At 36.9% G+C, this 23,835-nt stretch overlaps 1 protein-coding gene across 1 annotated transcript; it reads right to left on the reverse strand.

The window, feature by feature from the left end:
* Positions 1 to 956: 956 nt before the first annotated feature.
* On the reverse strand, positions 957 to 12,753 carry LOC132155945 (lysM and putative peptidoglycan-binding domain-containing protein 2-like). The gene is made up of 3 exons (XM_059564734.1): positions 12,224 to 12,753; positions 6,390 to 6,724; positions 957 to 1,553 (listed from the first exon to the last, which is right to left on the reverse strand). Exons 1-3 carry the CDS (start codon positions 12,665 to 12,667, stop codon positions 1,505 to 1,507), a joined length of 828 nt encoding a protein of 275 aa, XP_059420717.1. The 5' UTR covers positions 12,668 to 12,753; the 3' UTR covers positions 957 to 1,504.
* Between the last annotated feature and the right edge of the window lie 11,082 nt (positions 12,754 to 23,835).

The following is a 23,835-nucleotide window of genomic DNA, read 5'->3' on the forward strand; positions in this document are numbered from 1 at the left end:
AAATTAATGTTGAAAGAAAGAAAGAGTGATTTTGTATCTTTCAAAACTGATATCATTATGTGAATACACAAATATATAACAGGTCTTTTCAGATTAGTAGTTTCATTTATGGCTAATGATAAATCGTCACATTTATGATTTCTCAGGCCACTGCATTAGAAGCTAAAGCAATCAGGCTCTGAGAAATCAATATCAGTCACGAGGATTTGCTTCATTTTATATTTATTTTATATTCAACTTGCAGTTTGACATATTGTGCCTTGTCCCTGCAATCTGATATTGTTACTATCGGAGACCCAGGGAAACACAGGAGACAAGAGATCCAATCGCAGTGTGGGTTTTAATGGGAAATCCAAATCAGAAATCAACAAGCTGGGGTCAAAACCATAAATCCATCCAACAAATAAACAAACAGGGAAGGAACAGGAACTCGGAAGGCGAGGAAACTGGGTGACGGAAAGAAAGGACTCCATGAAGACAACAGAAAAAGACTGGTTAATATAGGCAGGGTAATGACTATCAAGTGAAGACACCTGAGTGCAATTAACAGGAGTGCAATTACTGTGATGAAGGGACAAGGCTTTGTGGGAATTGTAGTGCCTACGGTGATATGCCTATGGAGAAGTGAGACCACTAGTGGAGACTCGTGAAAGCGTGACAGATATATACTGTATAAAATAATGCAAATGTTGTGAAAATCACGTCAGTGCTAAAAAACATTAAGTCTTTTCAAAGTATGCACCATCAGTCACTATCAGAATTATTGTCAGGTGAGTGTTAACAGATATATATATATCTATATGTCCTCAAGTTTCATTAACTTTTGTTTATTTCTCAAAGGGCTGTTATAACAGATCTCTACTGCCTCGTTTTTTAGTTAAAGCTTCTGTGGTGAGATTCATCCTATAATAACCCCAGAACTTTGTTGCAGATCTTTAATCCACAAGACAAGAAGCTCTCAGTTTACAGAAGCATTTATTCTGCATAATCCAAATCAAACTGCACAGTAAAATATTTTTATTAAACCCAAACACACAAAAACACAACATTCACTCCAAAACAGCATAATTTATCCCTTTCAACCCCACAAAGCAAACAAAACAAAAAATGCAAAAAATTAAAATCAGAAGGCAGCCACACAGATTCTGTGATGTTTTATCTAATAAGTTGTGTCACTGGACAGACTGCAGAAACAGGGTTTCATATGAGCAGAGGTTACAATTTTCTGATGTACATGTGGACGGCTATTGCTCTTCCTAAAGAAGACAAACTCGGCTTTAGCTTCTTTACGGTTATGTGAAATGACTGTATGTGAAGGATCAATGATGCTAAAAATCAGAAATAAAATCTCTATAATACTGCTGAAGGCAGATGATGGACCTTCAGCACAAGAGTATGGCATGTGGTCCAGTGTTACAGTTTGAGTAACAGTAGTGTAAAAAGAAAAGGATGAAGATGATGATGGGTCGTTGTCAGCGCTGCAGGTGAACAGATGAAGAGTCCGTCAGATCTCCTGATATGATGAGGCTGGATTTGCTGGGTCATCTTCCTCTCTGAAATTAAACACACACGAATAATGTTTAAAAAAAAACTGCTGAATATATAGCAAATGTGACATTTTAATGAGGCTTCAATAAAATTAAATTAAATAAAAAAAACTAATTGATGTGTATTCTTTTTTTATACTTTTTTTATCTAATGAAATCAGATTTAAAAACACTGAACATTAGAAACAGCTCAATTTTCTTTGTATCTCGACTGCAATAAACATTGTGATTTGGGAAATAAAATGCAGGAATTGTTTTGTGCATTACTTGAAAAGCTCTTTCTGGAATTAAACACTGTAGAATTACTGAGGCCATTTTGTAGGTAAGTGAATCTGTACAGAATATCAAAATAGTAAATAAATTAAAAATTAAAAGGTTTCTTCTAAGCATTTTGTGTGTGTGTGTGTGTGTGTGTGAACCATCAATCTAGGACTGAAATACATAGGAAAACCTGGAAAATGTGGGTGTGGGTCATAGGTCACATTCCCACTATTTTTGAGCAGTTAGATATAATAATGATTTTGATTTCTTACATTTTAGAACAAGAAATATTACTTTTGTAATCCAACTTTCTCTACTGTACAATAGTATTTAATAAAATAATAATTGTATCTTATTTTTCATAACTATAAAATTACAATACATATATTTACAACTTAATTTATTCAATTTAATCTTAATTGCTTTCATTTTGAACCATTAAACCATTGCCCTTTTATTTTGTCTAAAAACCACAGAGAGACCTTCAAATCCCTTTGTTCGCAATAGATTTATAAATGACTCTCATACAAATGAAATGAGGGGCACACATTGTTCCCAAACACCTGTGGTAAAGAAGTAATAAGCATTTCACTCTGCCTGCACACATTTTTGACATTCAATAGCAGCCTCTCTGATTTCATAATCACACCATTACTTTCATTTTAACATTAATCATGCAGCTCTAGTTGTATTTTACATAGATTTCATTCTGTCCACTTTGCAGTCATGGGCTGTAACCCAGACCTCACTTAAGTGTGCAGTATGTATACTCTGAACCGTGTGCAAAAGTTCAGTTTTTGTATACATGGAGCACTTGTATGATTTGCTACGATTTGCCAAATAGAGCAGAATGCAGAAGAGTACACTCTTAGGAAAACGTCTCAAGGATGCCGGAAGTATATGGTACTGAGATGCAGTGTCTCATTGCCTTCGGGAAGCCATCGTTAAATGCGTAACCTGAGATGTTCCCCTTAAGGAACTTGAGCTGCGTCGAAGTGCTTTGGAAGCAAGAATGCCCACGCCGCCAGACTTGTGTGAAGGTCCGGGAAAATGGCAGGCTCCGGCATGGAGGTGGTGGCCTCGACTGCAGAAAGAGTTCATCTAGTTAACTTATCTTTGACTTTTTTTTTTCTATGCAATGGAAGTGAATGGGAACTGAAATTGTTTTCAGTTTCAGAATTGGTTACCAACATTCAAAACATCATCTTTTATGTTCCACTTAAGAAAGTCAGTCAAATAGGTTATAATATGGGGAAGTCGTGGCCTAGTGGTTAAAGAGTATGACTCCTAACCCTAGGGTTGTGGGTTCAAGTCCCGGGCCGGCAATATCACGACTTAGGTGCCCTTGAGCAAGGCACTGCTCCCTGGGCGTCGCAGCATAAAATGGCTGCCCACTGCTCCGTGTGTGTGTTCACTGCTGTGTGTGTGCACTTTGGATGGGTTAAATGCAGAGCACGAATTCTGAGTATGGGTCACCATACTTGGGTGAATGTCATGTCACTTTCGTCACTTTTTTTACTTTATGACATGAGGGTAAATAAATGGCTGAATTAAATTTTTTGGGTGGACTATCTGTTCAAAGAACCCTTGCAGGGTCAGTTGTCTCCTCCAAACAGGGAAACGTTCACTGATATTGCTGTGCAAACAAATGCATCAGGCTTTGATCTAGCCCTATTTGACTTCCTGTAATCCTCAAACAGGAAATTAGTTTAAATTGAAACCGGCATGTTCGCCAGTCAATAAATGTTTCCAAATTAAAGATTTTGGATTGACATTTCCTGGGAGTGTATGTGGAGAAAACAACAACTGCTGATCACCGCTGGCCATCGATCATTTCCATGACTCAGTCGCAGCATTGATATAACGAAAACATCACTTCTGTTTGCTCTGTGCATGTAAAGGATGCTGGCGTTTCAGTGTGAGCGTGTAGGTGAAGCATTATTAAGCGCATATGTACTGAGGGTTTGTCAGTTCCTTTCCAGAGCTTCATGATTTTTTACGCTGCTCGTATATCATACACAGACTGAGGGAACATTTCCATCAATCACTTTTCAATTATCAAACGAATGACGAGAGAACACATTACAGGAAATGAATTCCAGTAATGGTTCACCCAATTATCAAAATAATTGTCATAATTTAAATCATAACAGCAAAGGCAGCAAACCCAATTGGTGCCTGTGTGTCTCACGACAGAACGAGAAGCACTCAACACTAACTCAACTGCCAGGAATGCATGAGGAACCTCTAGAAGAAATAAACGCTGAAATTAAACAATGGTTTGGATACTGCAATTTTATTCTGCCCTTTTCAAAAGCTATTGTTCAAAAGATTTGGAATATAGTTCAAGACTCACATGGACGACTTATATGGTGCTTTTATGTCCTTTTTGACGATGATTTTGGGAAATGCAACCCTGACTGGTTTCACTCTGAGAAACATGTTAATTGTATGTTTGTCTAAGAATATATGACAAACAACTTTTGTTGCGCTAAAACTAGAGGGAGGACAACAAGGCCTCTCTCTAAACACTGCTGCTTTATCCACTAGATGTGCGCGCAAACAAACCTGGCTGACTGATTCATCTGAATCTAAAATTGCAGTATTTCAGATTGATGGATCTGATGGACAGATTTCTTTCTTACCACAGCAGTGGCTCCAAGATTCTGGCTGAAATGTGAATCCCGATTTTTCCCATGGGAATTGAGATCACGATTCTCTCACACGCTTCTAATTTTTTCAACCAAAATATTTATTGCACTCAAGTAAAAAAAAATAATTGACTTTCTGTTGTAGTAAAGTAATAAGTAATTGTAATACATTTTACACCCCTTAAAGTGAACAAATTAAAAGATGTAAGCTATTGAAAATAAAAAATTTAATGCTTACAATAAATAAAAATAACAATTACAAAAATCTGCATTATGATCGGCAGATACAGATCCTAATAATTAAAGTTTTATACAAGTGATATTCAAGCTCTCGGTTGACGATCACTGTTAACTTTTACAAATAAAATACCACGGATGTTGTCTTCGTTATATTTATCGACCAGCAACCTTAGTCATCACCTTAGTAACACTGAAGCTGATATCACTTGATAAAGATCTGCAGCACTGATTTAATGCATTGAACTGAATGCAGGCAAATACATGCATGTGAATCACCTTCATTTAGAAATGAGATTGCATTTATGTATGAATCGTTATTATTGTTATTTTTATTTTTCTTATCCTGCAGCCCTACACAGCAGGCCAGCAAACTTCATTTCTCAATCACCCTCTGCTCCAGTGAGCTTCCAAACTCGAGAGCATTTTCACAGGCGTACTGCTGACCAAAATGGTGCTCTGTATCATTTAAAAAATTAAAAAATCACATTATGATTCTATGTTTTGCCAATTTCTACGACAGCACTGCATGTAACCCTAACAGATCCCACAATGTATTGCGACAAACAAAATCATCTAAGATGTCCAACACATTTGGGAGGAATGCTAGAAATGTAATTAATTCATCACGTAAAGTAGGCTGACCATACTGCTCTTTTTCCCGGACATGTCCTGGCCAAGATTTATAAATTGCTTAAAATATTCAGGTTTTAGCTTTGTTAAAGCTGCACAGACCGATCGTTGATTGACATCAAAGTACCGTGAGCAGATGGCTCCTTATACTTTCAAATCACACGCGCTGTACTTTGATGTCATACACCGATCGGTCGAACACACCTGATGTGTGCACGCATTTGCATCGCTTTGACCATTCTCTGTAGATCCCACCTTCTCATGCACCACAATCGGACGATTATGTACAATGCCTGCTATTGTTATTGATCAAACTACTTTTCAATCATGAACATCAGCAAGTATGAAAACAGGAAAACAAAGCCAAAACCTGGATATTTAACTTTTCACCTCTATTTACTTTGTTAGCACACATTGCTAGCCAATTAATGTGAGCAAGATAATCCACTGTAAAAAACAAAAACAAAAAAAAACTTAGTTTAATCAAAATCTGAACATCTGATTTTTGTAAAATGTAAATATTTAATTACATAAATTACAACAGACTATTTTAACCAATATTTTCAAGTTGCATTTCTTTAGAATGATTATTGGGGTTTTAGAATTGATTATGTGGTACATGCTAACATCAAACTGAAATCTTTAGATGGGAAATTATCATTGGAGGTCCACTAGCATTCAAATGCTGATCCAAATCAGTTAACAAAAACCTCTGTTTTCTACTGTTTTCAATTTGAATATAATTTTAAATATGATTTACTCTTGTAATAGCAAAGCTGAATTTTCAGTAGCCATTACTCCATTCTTCGGTGACACATGATCAGATGACCTGAGCTTATCTGGTGCTCAAGAAACATTTCTTATTATTATGAATGCTGGAAAAAGTTGCGTTGCTTAACATTTTTCTGGTAACCAATGAATGATGATTATAATTGTCTTAACTTGGATTTTTTTGCAGTTTTCTAAGGTTTGGTACAGAGCTTCTGTTCATCGTTATTAAAGAGGTCAGTAGGATTATTAAAATAAAAGAGAAGATCATGCAGGTCAAAGGTTCATTTACCTCCCACAATCCTCTTTCAGTTTGCGGGCGGCTTGTTTGGACTGTTTGATTTGTAAGTCCAGCCGGTGTAAGTAGTCTTTAGCTGACAGCTCTTCTGCCTGCACGGGTCGGTTGTTGGGCTCCAGGGCGGCTGGTTCTGGCGGGGGTGATGGAGCATCCACGTCCTGACTCAAGCGCGGCGACTCCTGCGGCATGCTTCCCTCGCTGTCAGGCGACTCCAGAGACAGTCCGTTAAAGAGGGAACGTTTTTCTGACTTAACAGGAATATTAAGTGTGTTTCGCAGGAATATGCAGTCATTGCTGAACAGTTTATTGACTCTTTTAATTTGCTCCATCTGTGTAAATAAAGGACAAATATGAACATATGAAAACATCAAAAATTTACTTATTTTCAAGAAACATGAATATATCTAGTGTTTGCTTGATCTACATTACCAGTGTGTGTCTAATGTAACTAATCAAACTACATGAGCAAATATTTGTTTAGAGATCAAGAACTAGGTTATAATGAAATATTTGATTTCCTTAGATGACTCCAGACAATTCCATTTACAAATCCATTCGATCTCCAAATCTTTCTCAACACACTCAGTAATGGCTGGACGTTTGGTATTATGGATCAGGGAGTTAACATTTATCTTGAGTTTCATCATGTGTGCATCATAAGCAATCATATCTTATATTTGTACAAAGTCCCAAAATGGACATAATTGGTGTATTATAGTAAGTTGGCTAGACTGCTCAAAATGTGGATTATCAGTCACAGCATTTTTGGGCACCATATGTTTTTATCACATTAGCTTGTTCTGTATGTATTCAATCTGCCCTAAAATTCCTCTGATACCAAAAATCTCACTTGGTTTTGATCTGCACAGCCCATATTACAGCAATTCTTGCCATTATATGATATGGTCAATGATACTCACACTTCACACTTATGATGTTTAAAAAAGTTGATAACAGTTCTTAACTGATAACTGCCTTTTTTTTGTAGGGATGCACGATCATGATTTTTCACGGCCGATTCCGATACCGATTTTTTACAAGCAAACTGGCCGATACCGATATCGATTTTTTACAAGCAAACTGGCCGATTCCGATACCGATTTTTTACAAGCAAACTGGCCGATACCGATTTCCGATTTTTTTTATCTTTAAGCAACAAACAAGAAAAAAGGAAAGTGTGCATAAACAAGATGTTTATTTGGTTTTTAATAGGCCAAACTGGATTTGGCTATTGAAAACAATAACCGTAACCATCCGAAATTAACGTCAGTATCTGCACAGTAAGTAGCCTACAGTCGTGGCCAAAATTTTTACATAAATTACATAAATATTGGAAATGGGAAAAGTTGCTGCTTAAGTTTTTATAATAGCAATTTGCATATACTCCAGAATGTTATGAAGAGTGATCAGATAAATTGCATTGTCCTTCTTTGCCATGAAAATTAACTTAATCCCAAAAAAACCTTTCCATTGCATTTCATTGCTGTCATTAAAGGACCTGCTGAGATCATTTCAGTAATCGTCTTGTTAACTCAGGTGAGAATGTTGACGAGCACAAGGCTAGAGATCATTATGTCAGGCTGATTGGGTTAGAATGGCAGATTTGACATGTTAAAAGGAGGGTGATGCTTGAAATCATTGTTCTTCCATTGTTAACCATGGTCACCTGCAAATAAACGCGTGCAGCCATCACTGCGTTTCATAAAAATGGCTTCACAGGCAAGGATATTGTGGCTACTAAGATTGCACCTAAATCAACAATTTATAGGATCATCAAGAACTTCAAGGAAAGAGGTTCAATTCTTATAAGGCGTCCAATTCTTATAAGGCTCCAGGGCGTCCAAGAAAGTCCAGCAAGCGCCAGGATCGTCTCCTAAAGAGGATTCAGCTGCGGGATCGGAGTGCCACCAGTGCAGAGCTTGCTCAGGAATGGCAGCAGGCAGGTGTGAGCGCATCTGTACGCACAGTGAGGCGAAGACTTTTGGAAGATGGCCTGGTGTCAAGAAGGGCAGCAAAGAAGCCACTTCTCTCCAAAAAAAACATCAGGGACAGATTGATCATCTGCAGAAAGTATAGTAAATGGTCTGCTGAGAACTGGGGCAAAGTCATATTCTCTGATGAAGCCCCTTTCCGGTTGTTTGGGGCATCTGGAAAAAGGCTTGTCTGGAGAAGAAAAGGTGAGCGCTACCATCAGTCCTGTGTCATGCCAACAGTAAAGCATCCTGACACCATTCATGTGTGGGGTTGCTTCTCATCCAAGGGAGTGGGCTCACTCACAATTCTGCCCAAAAACACAGCCATGAATAAAGAATGGTACCAAAACACCCTCCAACAGCAACTTCTTCCAACAATCCAACAACAGTTTGGTGAAGAACAATGCATTTTCCAGCACGATGGAGCACCGTGCCATAAGGCAAAAGTAAATTGGTTAATTTGGTTTAAAATTTAAAAAAAGGTCTATACCAGTGAGACTAAATAAAAGTATGCTATATAAATACATTATTCCAAAAAGTTAAAATTGAATAATGTTTGTGCGAATAAAACAAAATGCTTAAAGTGTTTATTTCATCCAATTAAAAAAAATGATTCACATCTATATTTTTCTACTTGAGCCAATGGAAAATAAATAACTATGGTCTCAAGTTAAAAAATATAGATGTGAAAACACATTCAAATTCAGTCTATATAATTTTAAGGTAAAATAAAAATAATCATCCTATACAGAACTGACGTTAACTTCTGGCTTTTCAAACATGTATGCAAGTTCTACTTTACAAAAGACAAAAAAAAGTTTTGTCACAGTTTAGTCTGTTTCGTTTCTCATCCAACATGTGAGAAGTTGAGCTGAACATCCCTTCACTGTCTCCGCTTGTAGAGGGCGCGGACAGGTACAGATACGCTCGCGCAGCTTCAGTGAGCACTGATACACTTGAGCAATGAAGCACTTAAATCTTAAAAAATAAAAATAATCATCCTATACAGAACTGACGTTAACTTCTGGTTTTCAAACATGTAAGCAAGTTCTACTTTACTAAAGAAAAAAAAAAGTTTTGTCACAGTTTAGTCTGTTTCGTTTCTCATCCAACACGTGAGAAGTTGAGCTGAACATCCCTTCACTGTCTCCGCTTGTGGAGGGCGCGGACAGGTACAGATACGCTCGCGCAGCTTCAGTGAGCACGGTCTCTGGCGCTGGAAAGGGACTCTTATTTTGTGCAGTCGGCAGTTCGATTCCTGCTATCTGTGCCTCAGACGTGTAGCTCTGCTCTTCCAGTGCTGAACGGCTGCCGTGTCCTGCGCACAGGTTTCGAAATACTTCCACACAAATGACTACAATGTAGTCTGTGCACGCGGGCGCACTTCAGGGAAAATTGGCCAAAAAAAGACCAAAAACCGGTTCCGATTTATGGCCGGTCAACCGGTGCATCCCTACTTTTTTTTTATCTAAAAACTGTACAAAGTGCTTAGTAGGTTTTGGGACACAGCCTATGCAACAGATAATGATATTTTAATAATAATAATAAAAATAAAAAATGTTTCTTGACCAACAAATACCTTGATTTCTGAAGGAACACGTGACACTGAAAGCTGGAGTAATGGAGTTGTATGAGAGGAAAACACATTTTAAGTATATTCAAATAGAAAGCAATTCTTTCAAATTGTAGATTTACTGTTTTTAATGTATTTATTTTGAACAAATAAATCCAACCTTACTGACCAGAAGAGATTTATTTCAAAACCATTAAAACATCTTAAATGGTGATGTATATATTATAGGCTATACTTTATTTATAATACAGGTGCTGGTCATATAATTACAATATCATCAAAAAGATGATTTATTTCACTAATGCCATTCAAAAAGTTAAACTTGTATATTATATTTATTCATTACAAACAGACTGATATATTTCATATGTTTATCTCTTTTAATTTTGATGTTTATAACTGACAAAGGAAAATCCCAAATTCAGTATCTCAGAAAATTAGAATATTGTGAAAAGATTCGATATTGAAGACACCTGGTGCCACATTCTAATCAGTTAATTAACTCAAAACACCTGCAAAGCCTTTAAATGGTCTCTCAGTCTAGTTCTGTAGGCTACACAATCATGGGGAAGACTGCTGAATTGACAGTTGTCCAAAAGACGACCATTGACACCTTGCACAAGGAGGGCAAGACACAAAAGGTCATTGCAAAAGAGGCTGGCTGTTCACAGAGCTCTTTGTCCAAGCACATTAATATAGAGGCGAAGGGAAGGAAAAGATGTGGTAGAAAAAAGTGTACAAGCAATCGGAATAACCGCACCCTGGAGAGGATTGTGAAACAAAACCAATTCAAAAAATGTGGGGGAGATTCACAAAGAGTGGACTGCAGCTGGAGTCAGTGCTTCAAGAACCACTACACAAAGACATATGCAAGAAATGGGTTTCAGCTGTCGGATTCCTTGTGTCAAGCCACCCTTGAACAGCAGACAGCGTCAGAAGCATTTCGCTTCAAAAATGTAGCATTTCCTTTGGATATCAGGGTCCCAGAGTCTGGAGGAAGAGAGGAGAGGCACACAATCCACCTTTCTTGAGGTCCAATGTAAAGTTTCCACAGTCAGTGATGGTTTGGGGTGCCATGTCATCTGCTGGTGTTGGTCCACTGTGTTTTCTGAGTTCCAAGGTCAACACATATAAAAGGAAGTTTTAGAGCACTTAATGCTTCCTGCTGCTGACCAACTTTATGGAGATGCAGATTTCATATTCCAACAGGATTTGGCACCTGTACACAGTGCCAAAGCTTCCAGCACCTGGTTTAAGGACCATGGCATCCGTGTTCTTAATTGGCCAGCAAACTTGCCTGACCTTAACCCCATAGAAAATCTATGGGGTATTGGGAAGAGGAAGATGCGATATGCCAGACCCAACAACGACTCCATGTCACGCCGCATTGCTGCAGTAATTCAGGCAAAAGGAGCCCCAACTAAATATTGAGTGCTGTACATGCTCATACTTTTCATTGTTATACTTTTTAGTTGGACAAGATTTCTAAAAATCCTTTCTTTGTATTGTTTTTTTTGGGGGGGGGTTTATCCTTAGTTGTCAGTTAAAATTATCAAAATTAAAAGAAACAAATAATTGAAATATATCAGTCTGTGTGTAATGAATGAATATAATATACAAATGTAACTTTTTGAATTGAATTAATGAAATAAACTTTTTGATGATATTCTAATTATATGGCCAGCACCTGTATAAAGTTTAAAAGCATGTTTTAACCAATATATAACAGCTCACGTTAGCCCTTATTTAAAAAATGTTATTGAATGCCACATGACATTCATATGACATTTGATTGTGAAAGCCACGTTAATATAAATTAGGCTATATTTGAGTGTTGAATAAACTTGAATAAACAGAAATTAGCCATTAAAACCAACCGCAGCCACTCAGCAAACGAAAGGCATTCATATTCATTTTTTCTAGAAAAAGAAAAAGCATATCATGATTCATCGTGTCTAAATGCTTGTTTTCCTCGACAGCTGTGCTACAGAAAGCTGAGCGAACACTTATATAAAGAGTCGTTGCTATGGAAAACGATGCCAGTGTAGAGACGCTGGCCTGGGGATCTGATAGGATTTCTTTTAAGAGTTAACTAGGTTTTGAAACATGTCAAACAACGACAAAGGCCCCAAAAATGGGTGTTTATAATGTTGGGAAAAAAGATTGGCCAAATATGATGCCCAAAAGGCACGTGCAACAATGTTGAGCATGTGGAGAAATGACTAGGCCGTGGATTCTTGTATGCGTGTGTGATTATATTAATGTGTGGCTCATATTCTTACCGTAACACCATATTTGAGCGCTATACCCTGCAGTGTGTCCCCATCCGTTACACGGTGTTCTGTGTATTTCTCTCCTAACGGCGCAGTGACGCTCGCGGTGCTGCCGTACGAGCGCGTCTTTGTGCGGGCCAAACTCTGAAACAGTTCACTGTCCGACTCCGAAGCGCACCGGGATTTGGGGAATAGCGGCTGTCCGTACCGTCCGCCTCCTCCATCGTCCCGAAGCGGAGGCAGCACCGGAGAAAACTCCGCCATCTTCAATCCTTTATTATTAAAGCTGCCGTGACGCGCGCGCTTCACCACCAACACACTAATATTACTCACAGGGCATGTTTCCAGCGCGTTTTCAGCGGTAATATTTAAAGGAAGCGCGAAAGGTGAGTGATTTTTCCAGTCGCCATTGTCGTTACCGTGGGCCTGCCTGCGCGAGGAGCCGCGGTTCATTTAGTGAAACCTGACCTGCACGCGAGTGATCATGATGACGCTCCCATCTACAGTAGCTGCAAACTAGCGCGTCGCGTCTTTCAATGTTCCAAATGGAATGTGACGTCGCCAGACAGTCGACCAATCAAAGACTTTAAGCGAGCGTCGCGTCCCTCGCGGTGTAAATCCACAAACACAAGTCATACAGTGTCTCTTGTTCTAAATCTTTTAGAAAATATGTATTTATTTAATTTTTAATTTAAATAGTGTATATTTATAAACATCTATTATAAAAAGGAATACATTTAATAGGGATACTACTTGCCTAGGGAGACCTGCCTCCTCAAAACAGGAGTAAATCTAGCCGTCGAAAACGTTATAATTAAATATTTTACCAGTTTTAAAGCTGTTTCGTTTAGAATGTTGTGAGTTATTTGTTTAGAATCGCAGCTGTTCATTTGCGCAGACTGAAGAAATGTAACACTCTAATGTGACCAAACAAATTACACAACACTCTGAAATGCTTCCAGATATTGGATGAACTAAAGTATAAAAAATATATTTCTAGTTATTTAATTGAATGACAGTAGCCTACTGTACATACAGACAGTATTCCCTGAAATGATTCAATTAAGTTGGCTTCTATGTATCTAATCTTAAACATGGACATGAGGACACATCATATAATCCATTATTTGTATTTTATTTCGATTTTTTCACATGACCTGAATTTGAGAGAAAGTGAAAACAAGTTTCTACAAGTTTACTGGATTGTGGTTGCGCAGGTTCAGCTGTAGGCAAGAAAACAATCAGAAGGGAAACAGATTCAACCAACAGGGAGAAACCAAACCACTACATCATTTCACTTTTGACAGTGCTGTTATACATCTTTTCTGATTCCCATCAGTTTTCTATTGTTTTTGTCTGTAACATAGTTTGTGTGCATTAGGCACTTCTCACAATTGTGGCAATAGGCTTAATCCACTGCCCTGTTTTGTGCAATCTTTATGACTCCAGTTCAAATACATTTAAAAGTGTTAAACCTTCTGGTCAAAGTTTTAAGTCCACCTGTTTAACAAGAAGTGAAATACCACAAGTGACGTCAAGATTTGTATTTGGTAATACATAAGGAAAGTTCCTGTACCTCAACCGTCAGAGCATGCATTAAACAGGCAATTAAAAGTGATACTGATTCCTCAAGAAAACATTTGGGATCAGTATTTTTTTTATATATATATACTTTAATTCATCAAGGGTGCATTAGTTTAGAATAAGAGCATTAAAATCCTGAAGTAAATGATTTATGGATTCCATAAATATAAGCAGCACAACTATCTTCAACATTGCTAATAAGAAGAACTGTTTCTTGAGCACTGAATCATACGAGCATATAGACATTAGTCAGAGTAGCACCTATTTTACATTTTTAACAGGAATTGAGAAGAGGCTGTAACATTGAATTATTTTTGAAGGATCAAGGAAGCAGCCTTGGTGAGCATAAGTGAATTCTAACCAAATCTAATCAACTACAAACTTTTGAACAGTAGTGTAGGTGAAGAGATTCATTCCATTCAGACACAATATAGTATCAGTGAGGCCAGGTCTAGTTTTCTGTAGGCCAGACGAGTTCTTCGCTTTGGGCACAAAGGTATGGTTCAGAGGAGCACCCTCATCAAACTTCTGCAAGAAAGTCATTGTATGCCACATTATGTTCTCTCTGGAATTACTGGAATATCTAAACCTGTTAAGTTGAAGGGGGTGTTCACATATATTTGTCCAAATAGTGTACTGTTCACCTGTCCCCTACAGGAAAGAACAGGTACTACATACAAGTACAAGTGAACATGCATGGAAAAGTGTTCAGCAAGGATAAAAAAAAAAAAAAGGCATTCACCCCCCTAATAATACAATTCTGCATGTTTTTCACATTGCCTTTGTAACTAGTAATTTTCCCCGTTTGAATAAATGACATAATGTACTCTATATGACTTTAATGTCAATTCAGATTGCAGTCATTAGGAGCAGCAGGTGCTCTATGTTACCTAACACCCTCAGCAGACAGTAGACCTGCCGTTCTGCCTTACAGGCCTCCTGTAAATCTCATTACTGGATGACTGAATTCATCTGGATCATGTTTTGTTTATTTAAAGCCTAATGTTTCCATAATGTCATTAGTGGATACCACTTCATACACACATGCACTTATATCCTCTAATAGAATCGAGCTGAAGGGTGGCAGAGGGGTCACAGGGTCATGTATATTTTAACAGGGAAACCCAGGACATCATATGATATTCATTGAAACGGCTTGCAGTTGAGAAGAAATGGACAGATGCTCTAGTAAAGCAGGAACATGTCTTATAATAATGGTGGAGGACTTCTTAGGGAAAAAAAAGAATGCATTGCATGGATCTTTAGAGTGGCAAATTAACATTATTTAAGCTTTCACAATTCCAGATTATATAGCACAGTATTTATTATTAAAATTTAGGTTTATTTATTTATTTAGGTACATTAGGTACTCTAGATGTTCCAAATAACTAAGTATTTGGTTTATTAATCAGCTTTGCAGATGCTGTGTTCTGGGTGCTAGTGTGCAGACGCTAGTGTGTTGCTATGAGGTAGGGTGTTTACTCTGGTTAAACCAGTACTAACTGGATAGCAGCCTCAATCCATTTTCTCTTGATTATCATTTTATAGACAGAAAATAAAGTGGGACGCACAAAATTTATTTGACTTAAATCTGAAAGTGGCATTCAACAACAACAATAAAAAAAAAACGTGTTTAAGTTTCTACTGCATCGGTCTCTAAAATAATCAGCAGTGATTTATTTGATGTTTTTGATATTATCACACCTCATTAGCACACTACTCTCATTATAAATAGAAAATGTCTTCGCCCCCTTCGCTGACTTTGTCTCTAGATATGGCTTGGTTCCCTCCTTTCTATCGTTCGAAAGGAAAAACCATAAGTTCAACCAAAATAATAGCACACCTCTTCTCAACAAGCTGCACTGTTTGACAATTTTAATTCAGGTTTACTGGACGAGGACAAACTGTGTGAGAAACAGGTGATGAATACAAATGTCAAGGTCTGAGTGAACATAAGCAGACGGTGATGGAGGGGTCTGTTTTGGGTTCTGGATGTTCTTACGGCAGGCGTTCAAGGGCCCTGGAGGATTATTCACGGCATCTGTCCTTTCTCATGTGTTATAGCTAACGCAGATGCAACTTACACAAGCTCTATTCCATTTAGCATATAGTTAATCAAGTGTGAAAACATCATCTGTGTGCAATTAAACAAAGGAAAAAGGAGTGTGCTGTGTAGGCAGGGATTCATGTACAGGTCATCTCAAAATACACCGATGTAGACCATGGCCTTTAATCATTGGACAGTATAATGGAAATACTGAAGTTAGGCATGAGTCATGTCATTTTGTCTACTTTCATCCTCTCTTTTATTCCATTGATCATCTCTCCTATTTTTCTTGTCCCTCACATCAATTTTCATACAGTCATCTTCCACTTCAAACATCGAAGCTCCTGATCAAACACAGGAACGTTTCAGATAAAAAAAAAAAAAAGCTCTTTGTTTGCAATTATTTGTTAAAATCAGTGATCAAGAGACCCTGTATCAGTCAATACAATGTTTCAGTAAAGCTAAAACACATAATATTGTACCAGATATAACATAAAGCACCTGTTCATCCAAAGTATTAAACTGTTGTTTTTAGTTTTAGTTTTTATGTCATGTACAGTGATTCATTGTGGTTCATTGCTAGTCCACTAACTCAGAAAGTAAGTATGCACTAATGTGATTTATCTTGGAGCTGGTTTGGTTTGGTTCATAGCACAGAACTAATGGCACTGAACAAGGCACTGCTTTGTTAACTAGCACTTTTGTACCGATATTTAATCGGTACTTTTTTTTTTTTTTGCCATTTACAAAACAAACCCCATAATACTATCAGGTCTACGCTGACCTCTACTGGTCGCTGTCGTTACCACATGTAATTCATCTTTCTGTGTGTAGATGGCGCAAATGAACAGATAATGACCTTTTGTCTCGCTTCAGAGTGTGGGTTTTGACAACTATAAAAACACACTCACACATTGCAGGTTCGTTGTTTGTGCGCAACTATTTGTGTGGTTTCCATTTTCCATAAAACATAAAAACCCACTGTGTGTGTGTGTGTGTGTGTGTGTGTGTGTGTGTGTGTGTGTGTGTGTGTGTGTGTGTGTGCGTGCATGTGCGAGTGCATTTTGCACTCTTTGATATTTTATATTCTCACCCTTCATTTCTATGTGCAGGTTATATCTGCATCATTGTTGTCATCTGGATGTAAAATAGCAAATACTTTATAGATTTAAGCATTAAATCATTATTGCAGTGATTGATATGATTCTGGCATGTTGTAAGTTTGACAACAATCCTTTTAACCCTAAGTGATGCAGTGCATAACTTTTTATTTCTAAAAAAAATAATCATGTCAGATAACATACCTATGTACATATTCAAGAATGAAAATACTAAGCTGAAAATACTTTATTGTGGCTTTTTTTTCTCGACAATGTTATGCAAAGTCACAACATTTATTTCTATCAAGAGTTGCATTCATTTTTGGCCAAGATCTTGTATTGACAATGGAAGAGCCTAAACCACTCTGTCAAGTTGACTGCAGCCCGTCCCTAAGTCTTTCAATGAGGTTAAGGTCAGGACTCTGTGGTGGCCAATTCATACATCTAAATGATTCTTCATGTTCACTGAACCACTATTTCACAATTTGGACCCAATGAATCTTAGCATTGTCATCCTAAGATATGTACATGTTTACGAAATAAAAATATTTGCATTGCATTATCGGGTTAAAATAATTGTTGCAAAACATATAACACACCAGAAAGATACAGTATTAATCAATGCAATAACAATCCAATCCCAGACTCTTGTATTTGCTCATTTTAATAAAAATGGTAACTAATTTTATCTGTCAATGAATGGCATATTTGCCCTTTTTGGGAGACATTCTGACAGATCCTATTTTTGAGCACCCATGGGTTCTCTCTGTTGGGAAGGGGCTGCCACTGTGCTCCCTATGAAAACGGTCAGACACACATGCCCCTTGAAGAGAAGGGTTGGCCATATAGTTGATCCCTGTTGAAAATCAGTGGACATGGGTTATGATCCGGGGAACAATTGGGGACGAGTTTTCTTGGCATGGGTCAGCCACAGGTCCCATGGATGCTCTTTGTGGGGAATGATTGGGCACAGGTTCTCCTTGCAGAAAAAGGGCAGTCATAGGTGCTTCCTTTTGGCCAGAGGCACTAATTGTGTGAAACTGACATCCATGGGTTATTCCAGGCAACCCCAATTGGGTATAGCAGGCCGTGAAAACATCTGTTCCCTGTGGTGAATCTCTCCCTGAGGGAAACTGGTGACCACAAGTGATGCCTCTTAGTAAACGGCAACCATGGGAGAAGGTGATCCCTATGTGACACAGGTGTCTATGGATGATTCCTGTACAGAGGAACTGGTGCTCTCTGGGAAACTGGAGGCAATGGCCACTTTCTGTTTAAAAAGCATAAATGTATGGACACAGGTGTTCCTTTTGGGATGCTGGTGGGCACTGTTATATATATACAGTATATATATATTTATTTATTTAATTTGACTTGATTTCAGTTTTTCAGGAATTCTCCAGTCTGCGGGCCTCCAGGTCTTTCGATATGTGAACACACACACACACACACACACACACACAAACACACACACACACACACGTTTGTTTTTGTGAAAAATGGGGACATCCCATAGGCGTAATGGTTTTTATACGGTGCAAACTGTATATTCTATGGCCCTACACAAACCCTACACCTAACCCTAACCCTCACAGGGAACTTTGTGCATTTTTACTTTCTCAAAAAAAACTCATTCTGTATGATTTATAAGCGTTTTGAAAAATGGGGACATGGGTTATGTCCTCATAAGTCAACCTCTCCTTGTAATACCTGTGTCATACCCATGTCATTATACAGAGTTGTGTCCTGATATGTCACAAAATAAGCACACACACACACACTTTATCTCTGTTCAACTGGGTGACCTTTACCTCAGATCAGATCCTGATCTGCCACAGATCCATGTGCTAGATTTTCTTTCAGGATCCAGTAATGTTTTAAAAGTTCTGATTTAGTTGATAGATACTCACTGGTGCGGTCTGCTGAAGACTGTGGTTTCTCCTTGATTCCAAACCTTTATAGCCAAAATGAGCTCACAGGAAACCCCTCTGGTCATTTGGGACAAGTCTAATCAGAAGATGATGAATACATCTGGTGAAAATATATAAGCTCACTGACGTCAGCCCCTTTTCCATCCGTTTCTGACGCACACACACAATGAACTTCATGACTCATTTCCCATGTACTGTAGCAGCAGTGAGGTCTGTTGGGCTGGTGTTGGTTAAGGGTGAGATAAGCTCTGCTGGAGTTCAAGACAGCTGGAATGATGTAGTGTCAATTACATCACGCACCAGTCATTTCCAAAATAACCCCAGAAACTGGATCTGATTAAAATAAAAACTCACCTGCATATTTTTCTGCTTTTGTGTTTGAAAAAGGCTCTTAAATGTGGTTTCCCAGTCTAGAAGTGCCTGAATTGACCTTAATCTTCATTTTACAACTTTTATGAATCTATATTCATCTCTTTAGGCTGTACCAAAGTGTTGAAGTACATTCCTTAAAACTTCTGTTAGGCTTTAGTAAATATTACAGTACTGACTAGCATCTATGTTCACTAGTAAAATCAATTTTAGCATTATTTTTTATTCTTTATTTTTGACATTACAAATTATTAAATTGACAATAGTCATTGTTGAAATGATTACAATCATGGAATATTCATCGTTTCTAATAAATAGGCTAAATAGGCTAAGTACTAGTCTATGGCTGCTGTTTTTATTTTTCTTCTTTATTAAGTGCTTTATTTTGATTGTAGTTATTTTAAAATTATTCATTTTAGCTTTACATTTACAGACCCTTTAAGCATACTGCCAGTACTCTCAAAGGTCGCAGAGAAAATAGTTTTTGAACAGCTGACATCCCATCTTAACACCATTGAGTCTGGCTTACATTGTATGCAGTTTGGCTTTAGAGCAAATCACTCTACTGAAACAGCGACTTTACATTTATTAGAGCAAATAAAATCTAAAGTTGACAATGGAGGATTTGTTGGGGCTATATTCTTAGATCTACGTAAAGCCTTTGATACGCTCCTTTCCAAATTGTCTACATTTCAACTTTCATCTGAAACTTCAGAATGGATATCCTCATACTTGCATACATGTGTAAAAATCAAAGGAGTTATGTCTAGCAACTTGCATTATACAATGGGCGTACCCCAAGGATCAGTACTAGGTCCTTTACTATTTAGTTTATATATTAATGATCTCCCACAACAGTGTGAAGGGATTCAAGTACAAATGTATGCTGATGATACTGTGATTTTTACACATGTGAGAACAGCTGAATTAGCAGCTGAGAAGTTAAAATCTGCTACTGAAAGAGTTAGACAGTGGCTGGAACAATCATGTCTTAGCTTGAATATTAGCAAAACTAAAGGAATTTTTTTTCACAAAAACAAAAGTTAAATCTCCTGATGTTGACATATTTATTAATGGTGAAAAGATAGAAATAGTTAATGAATTAAATTATCTTGGTTTAATATTGGACTCTAATCTTAGTTTTAAAAAACATGTAAAGCAAATGGTGAGGAATATCAAATACAATATGGTAAACTTCAGACAAATTAGACATTGTCTTTCTTTTGATGTAGCTAAGGATCTGATGCATGCTACAATCTTCTCTCACGTCTTATTGTTTGACATGTTGGGGTCAAGCTGGTGAAACTGTTATTAAACCCTTGAAATCTCTAAATAAACAGAAGTTAAAAATCTTAGATAAAAAACCTAACCATTTTCATTCTTGTAGGATCATATAGACATATAATTTTTTAAACTTTGACAATTTTAGACTTTATTCAAGCATGTGTATGGTTCATAAAATTGTAAACGGTCTGGCTCCTTCTGTATTACGTGACTTTATTCATCTTCGCTGTGAAACTTTTGTGAGATCAACCAGACTATCGCATATGAGTAATTGTCTAGTTCCCTTTCGTCGTTCTGCATTTGGGCTTTCATCTTTTACAGTAAAAGCCACTAATCAGTGGAATGCCCTACCAGAGGACATGCATGAAATGTGCAATGCATGAAATGTGAATTTTATGTTAAAACTTGCGCATGGTCCCTTTATAAATAAATAAATAAATGAATGAATTTATGATTTGATAATTTTAGTTTTGATCAACCCCAGTTTGGAAAATCCTTAAATAGTGAATATTTCCATTTCACTCCATTAGTCCCCATTATATCAGCCATTTTGTGTTTACAAATATTGACTAACAAAATTAGTACTATAAAATTTTTCAGTGACTTCCAGTGTTATACTGTAGTTAATGTATGAGCATCTTATAAATACTATACTATTACTAAATACTATAACTAATTACGGTAGTGGCCATCTATTCCAGGTTCACAAGTCCTTATTGAATGTACAGTAGTATCTTTTAGGTTGTTAGTGACTACATCAGAGATATATTCAACAAAGTAGTGAAATTCACTCACTCACACACACACACACACACACACACACACAGTTGCAAAAATATAATTAACTTATATTAAACTGGTGAGCTTTATAATGCATATTTCTTGTTCAATTGTCAACTCTTTAGATCTCCCAGCAGGGTTAGAGAAAGAAGATGAACAGCCCAATCTGTAAAAACATACGTGTTATTGAGGACATCTGATACTTTACAGAGTTGTTTGTTATTAACAGTACATAATAAGCTTTCCTCTTCTGGAATCCAGACATGTAGTATCAACATACAAAACTGTGGCAACATAGGAGACATTTACAATACAAGATATTTATATGTATTTCTATATGTGAGTGGAATCTTCTGAAGAGGATTTGAGATGGATATTTCAAACAAACTCATGGTAATATTGCAGAGCATAACTTTCTTACAAGCACAAGCTTTTAGCAAAGCATGAACCTTTAACCCATAATCAAACAAAGGTGGAATGAAACATGAACCATAACCTGAAAAAAGAAAGGGGGGAAAATGGTTTTCATACAAACAATTCAGCATTTTTCACAAAGAAAAAAGAAAGACAAACATAAACTCAAATTCACTTGATACACAAGGCTCTTACAAAAAGGAACAAAACAATGAAACGCAATGTCAAGAAAAAGTTACACTTCAAAATTGGTCCAAGCTTTTGCATTTTATACAACATGTTCCCCTTTGAAATCCAGCTGTATAATCCATACCATCATGCTCAGACTGCTTAGTCCGAGATGCCATACTTTTGTGCAGAAGGTCCATTGGATAGCTTCACCACCTTCCTCAAAATCGTGCCAAAGCATATGTGCTCTACATTACATACCGCAATCAATGAACCTCGTAGGACATACAAGCTCACAGAAAATGGCAAGCGGTGTAAAGGTTAACTGGTTTAACAAAAGCATGTTATATCGCAAAAAGATACAGCTTTGCTTTACAATGCAAACATGCATGTGATCGCAAACATGCGTGTATGTTCGAGGCTCTGGCTGCACCAGGACTGTTAAATGCTTACAGAATTGGTTGCTGTTTAGGACAACATTTTTCTCATCCCTCTCGCTCTCATTCAACTAGTTCCCTAATTTCCTCTTTAGCACAGACCATGTGCTTCAAAAATGTTCTTCTAGATAAAGAGATCCTACATAAACTAAAGGAATAATCCACCACAACTTGAATGTTTTGTCATTTACTAACCCTCATGTTGTTCCAAACCCATATCTGATTAGTTTTTTTAAATGGGACAAAAAAGAAAAAGATAACTTTTGAAGAAACTTCATGCAGCTATTTTCCATATAAAATCTGTAGTAACTACATCTTGTCTAGGAATGACTAATATTATTGGACTGATAACGCAATCGGCGACAATGGCTTTAAATGTAAATATCAGCATTGGCCCGATATAAAAAATTATACAGATATGTCTTGTCTCAGGGTGTGCTAGTGATTAGATCACTTCAGCAGTGTGACTCATTCTTGAAGCAAATTTTTGCCTGGGGCAGCAGTGACTGCATCCCCCAGGTCCTAACGCCCTTTTGGTAAGGAGTTTTAATCTGTAGGGGGCACTATAGACATACTTCTAATTAAATTAAAAGTAAAATAGCCTACCCAAATAACATTTAGACTGTTTCGGATTAAATAAAGCAGTAATTAAGGTCATAAAATGAGTATGTTTTGATTTAAAGGTCAAAAGCTATAGCCTACATGAAAAAAAAAAAAAAATCAAACATGACACTTGCAAATTAATTTTATATATACTGATTTATTCATTAAAGTGTAATACGCTTTATTTTTTAAACAAATAATAAGCTTTAAAAGATTTTTTAAAGACCATCTATAAATGTTAAATCTTAAAATATTAGGGTTTAACACGGCATCTTTCTGGAAAAAAATGCAGCGATTGATATATAGTTTATTTAGGCTATAGTTATTTCCAAAGCTTCAATGTACTGTCAAAAAAACCTTCATTGTTGTTAAATTCTAACAAATACGTTTCTTTGAAAAATGAAAAATATTTCGTTTATAATTTGACCTGGTGTTCGTTCCAAACAAAAGGAAAAATATCGGTATCGGTCAAAATTAGTTGAAAAATATCGGCATATCGGATATTGGCAAATTCCAATATAGTTTTTTGTTTTTTCACGCCTTCAATGAGTGACTTAAATTTTGTTGTAACCCACATACAAAACGATCATAACTTCATAACACAAAACTAGGGGTTTGACAGCTGTGGTTACAATAAATTGTGTGAAAATACTTTTAAAAATTCACATTTTGTTTTATACACACATACACAAATAAATAAAAAATACCAGCATACACGTTTGGAAAACTTCAGGGCAAGTAATTAAGCAATTTGTTTTTAGGGTGAATTATTCCTTTAATAAACTCAAAAAAATAAATCCTAACCTGTCTTGTCTGACCTAATATTTAAGAGCATTAAATGTTAGTCTTTGGCATGGTATTAGAAATGTAATTTCAGATTTATCTACAGGAAAGAAACTAAATC

Source organism: Carassius carassius, chromosome 13 (genome assembly GCF_963082965.1).
Source record: "Carassius carassius chromosome 13, fCarCar2.1, whole genome shotgun sequence".
Lineage (NCBI taxonomy): Eukaryota > Metazoa > Chordata > Actinopteri > Cypriniformes > Cyprinidae > Carassius > Carassius carassius.

Bases quoted from the DNA above. Each gene is read 5' to 3' on its own strand.
- LOC132155945 (XM_059564734.1), bottom strand. From the start codon at position 12,667: ATGAACCGCGGCTCCTCGCGCAGGCAGGCCCACGGTAACGACAATGGC. The intron at 6,725-12,223 runs GTAAGAATATGA...TTATTTACACAG, and splicing joins CGCTCAAATATGGTGTTACG to ATGGAGCAAATTAAAAGAGT. The intron at 1,554-6,389 runs GTAAATGAACCT...GTTTAATTTCAG, and splicing joins CTGAAAGAGGATTGTGGGAG to AGAGGAAGATGACCCAGCAA.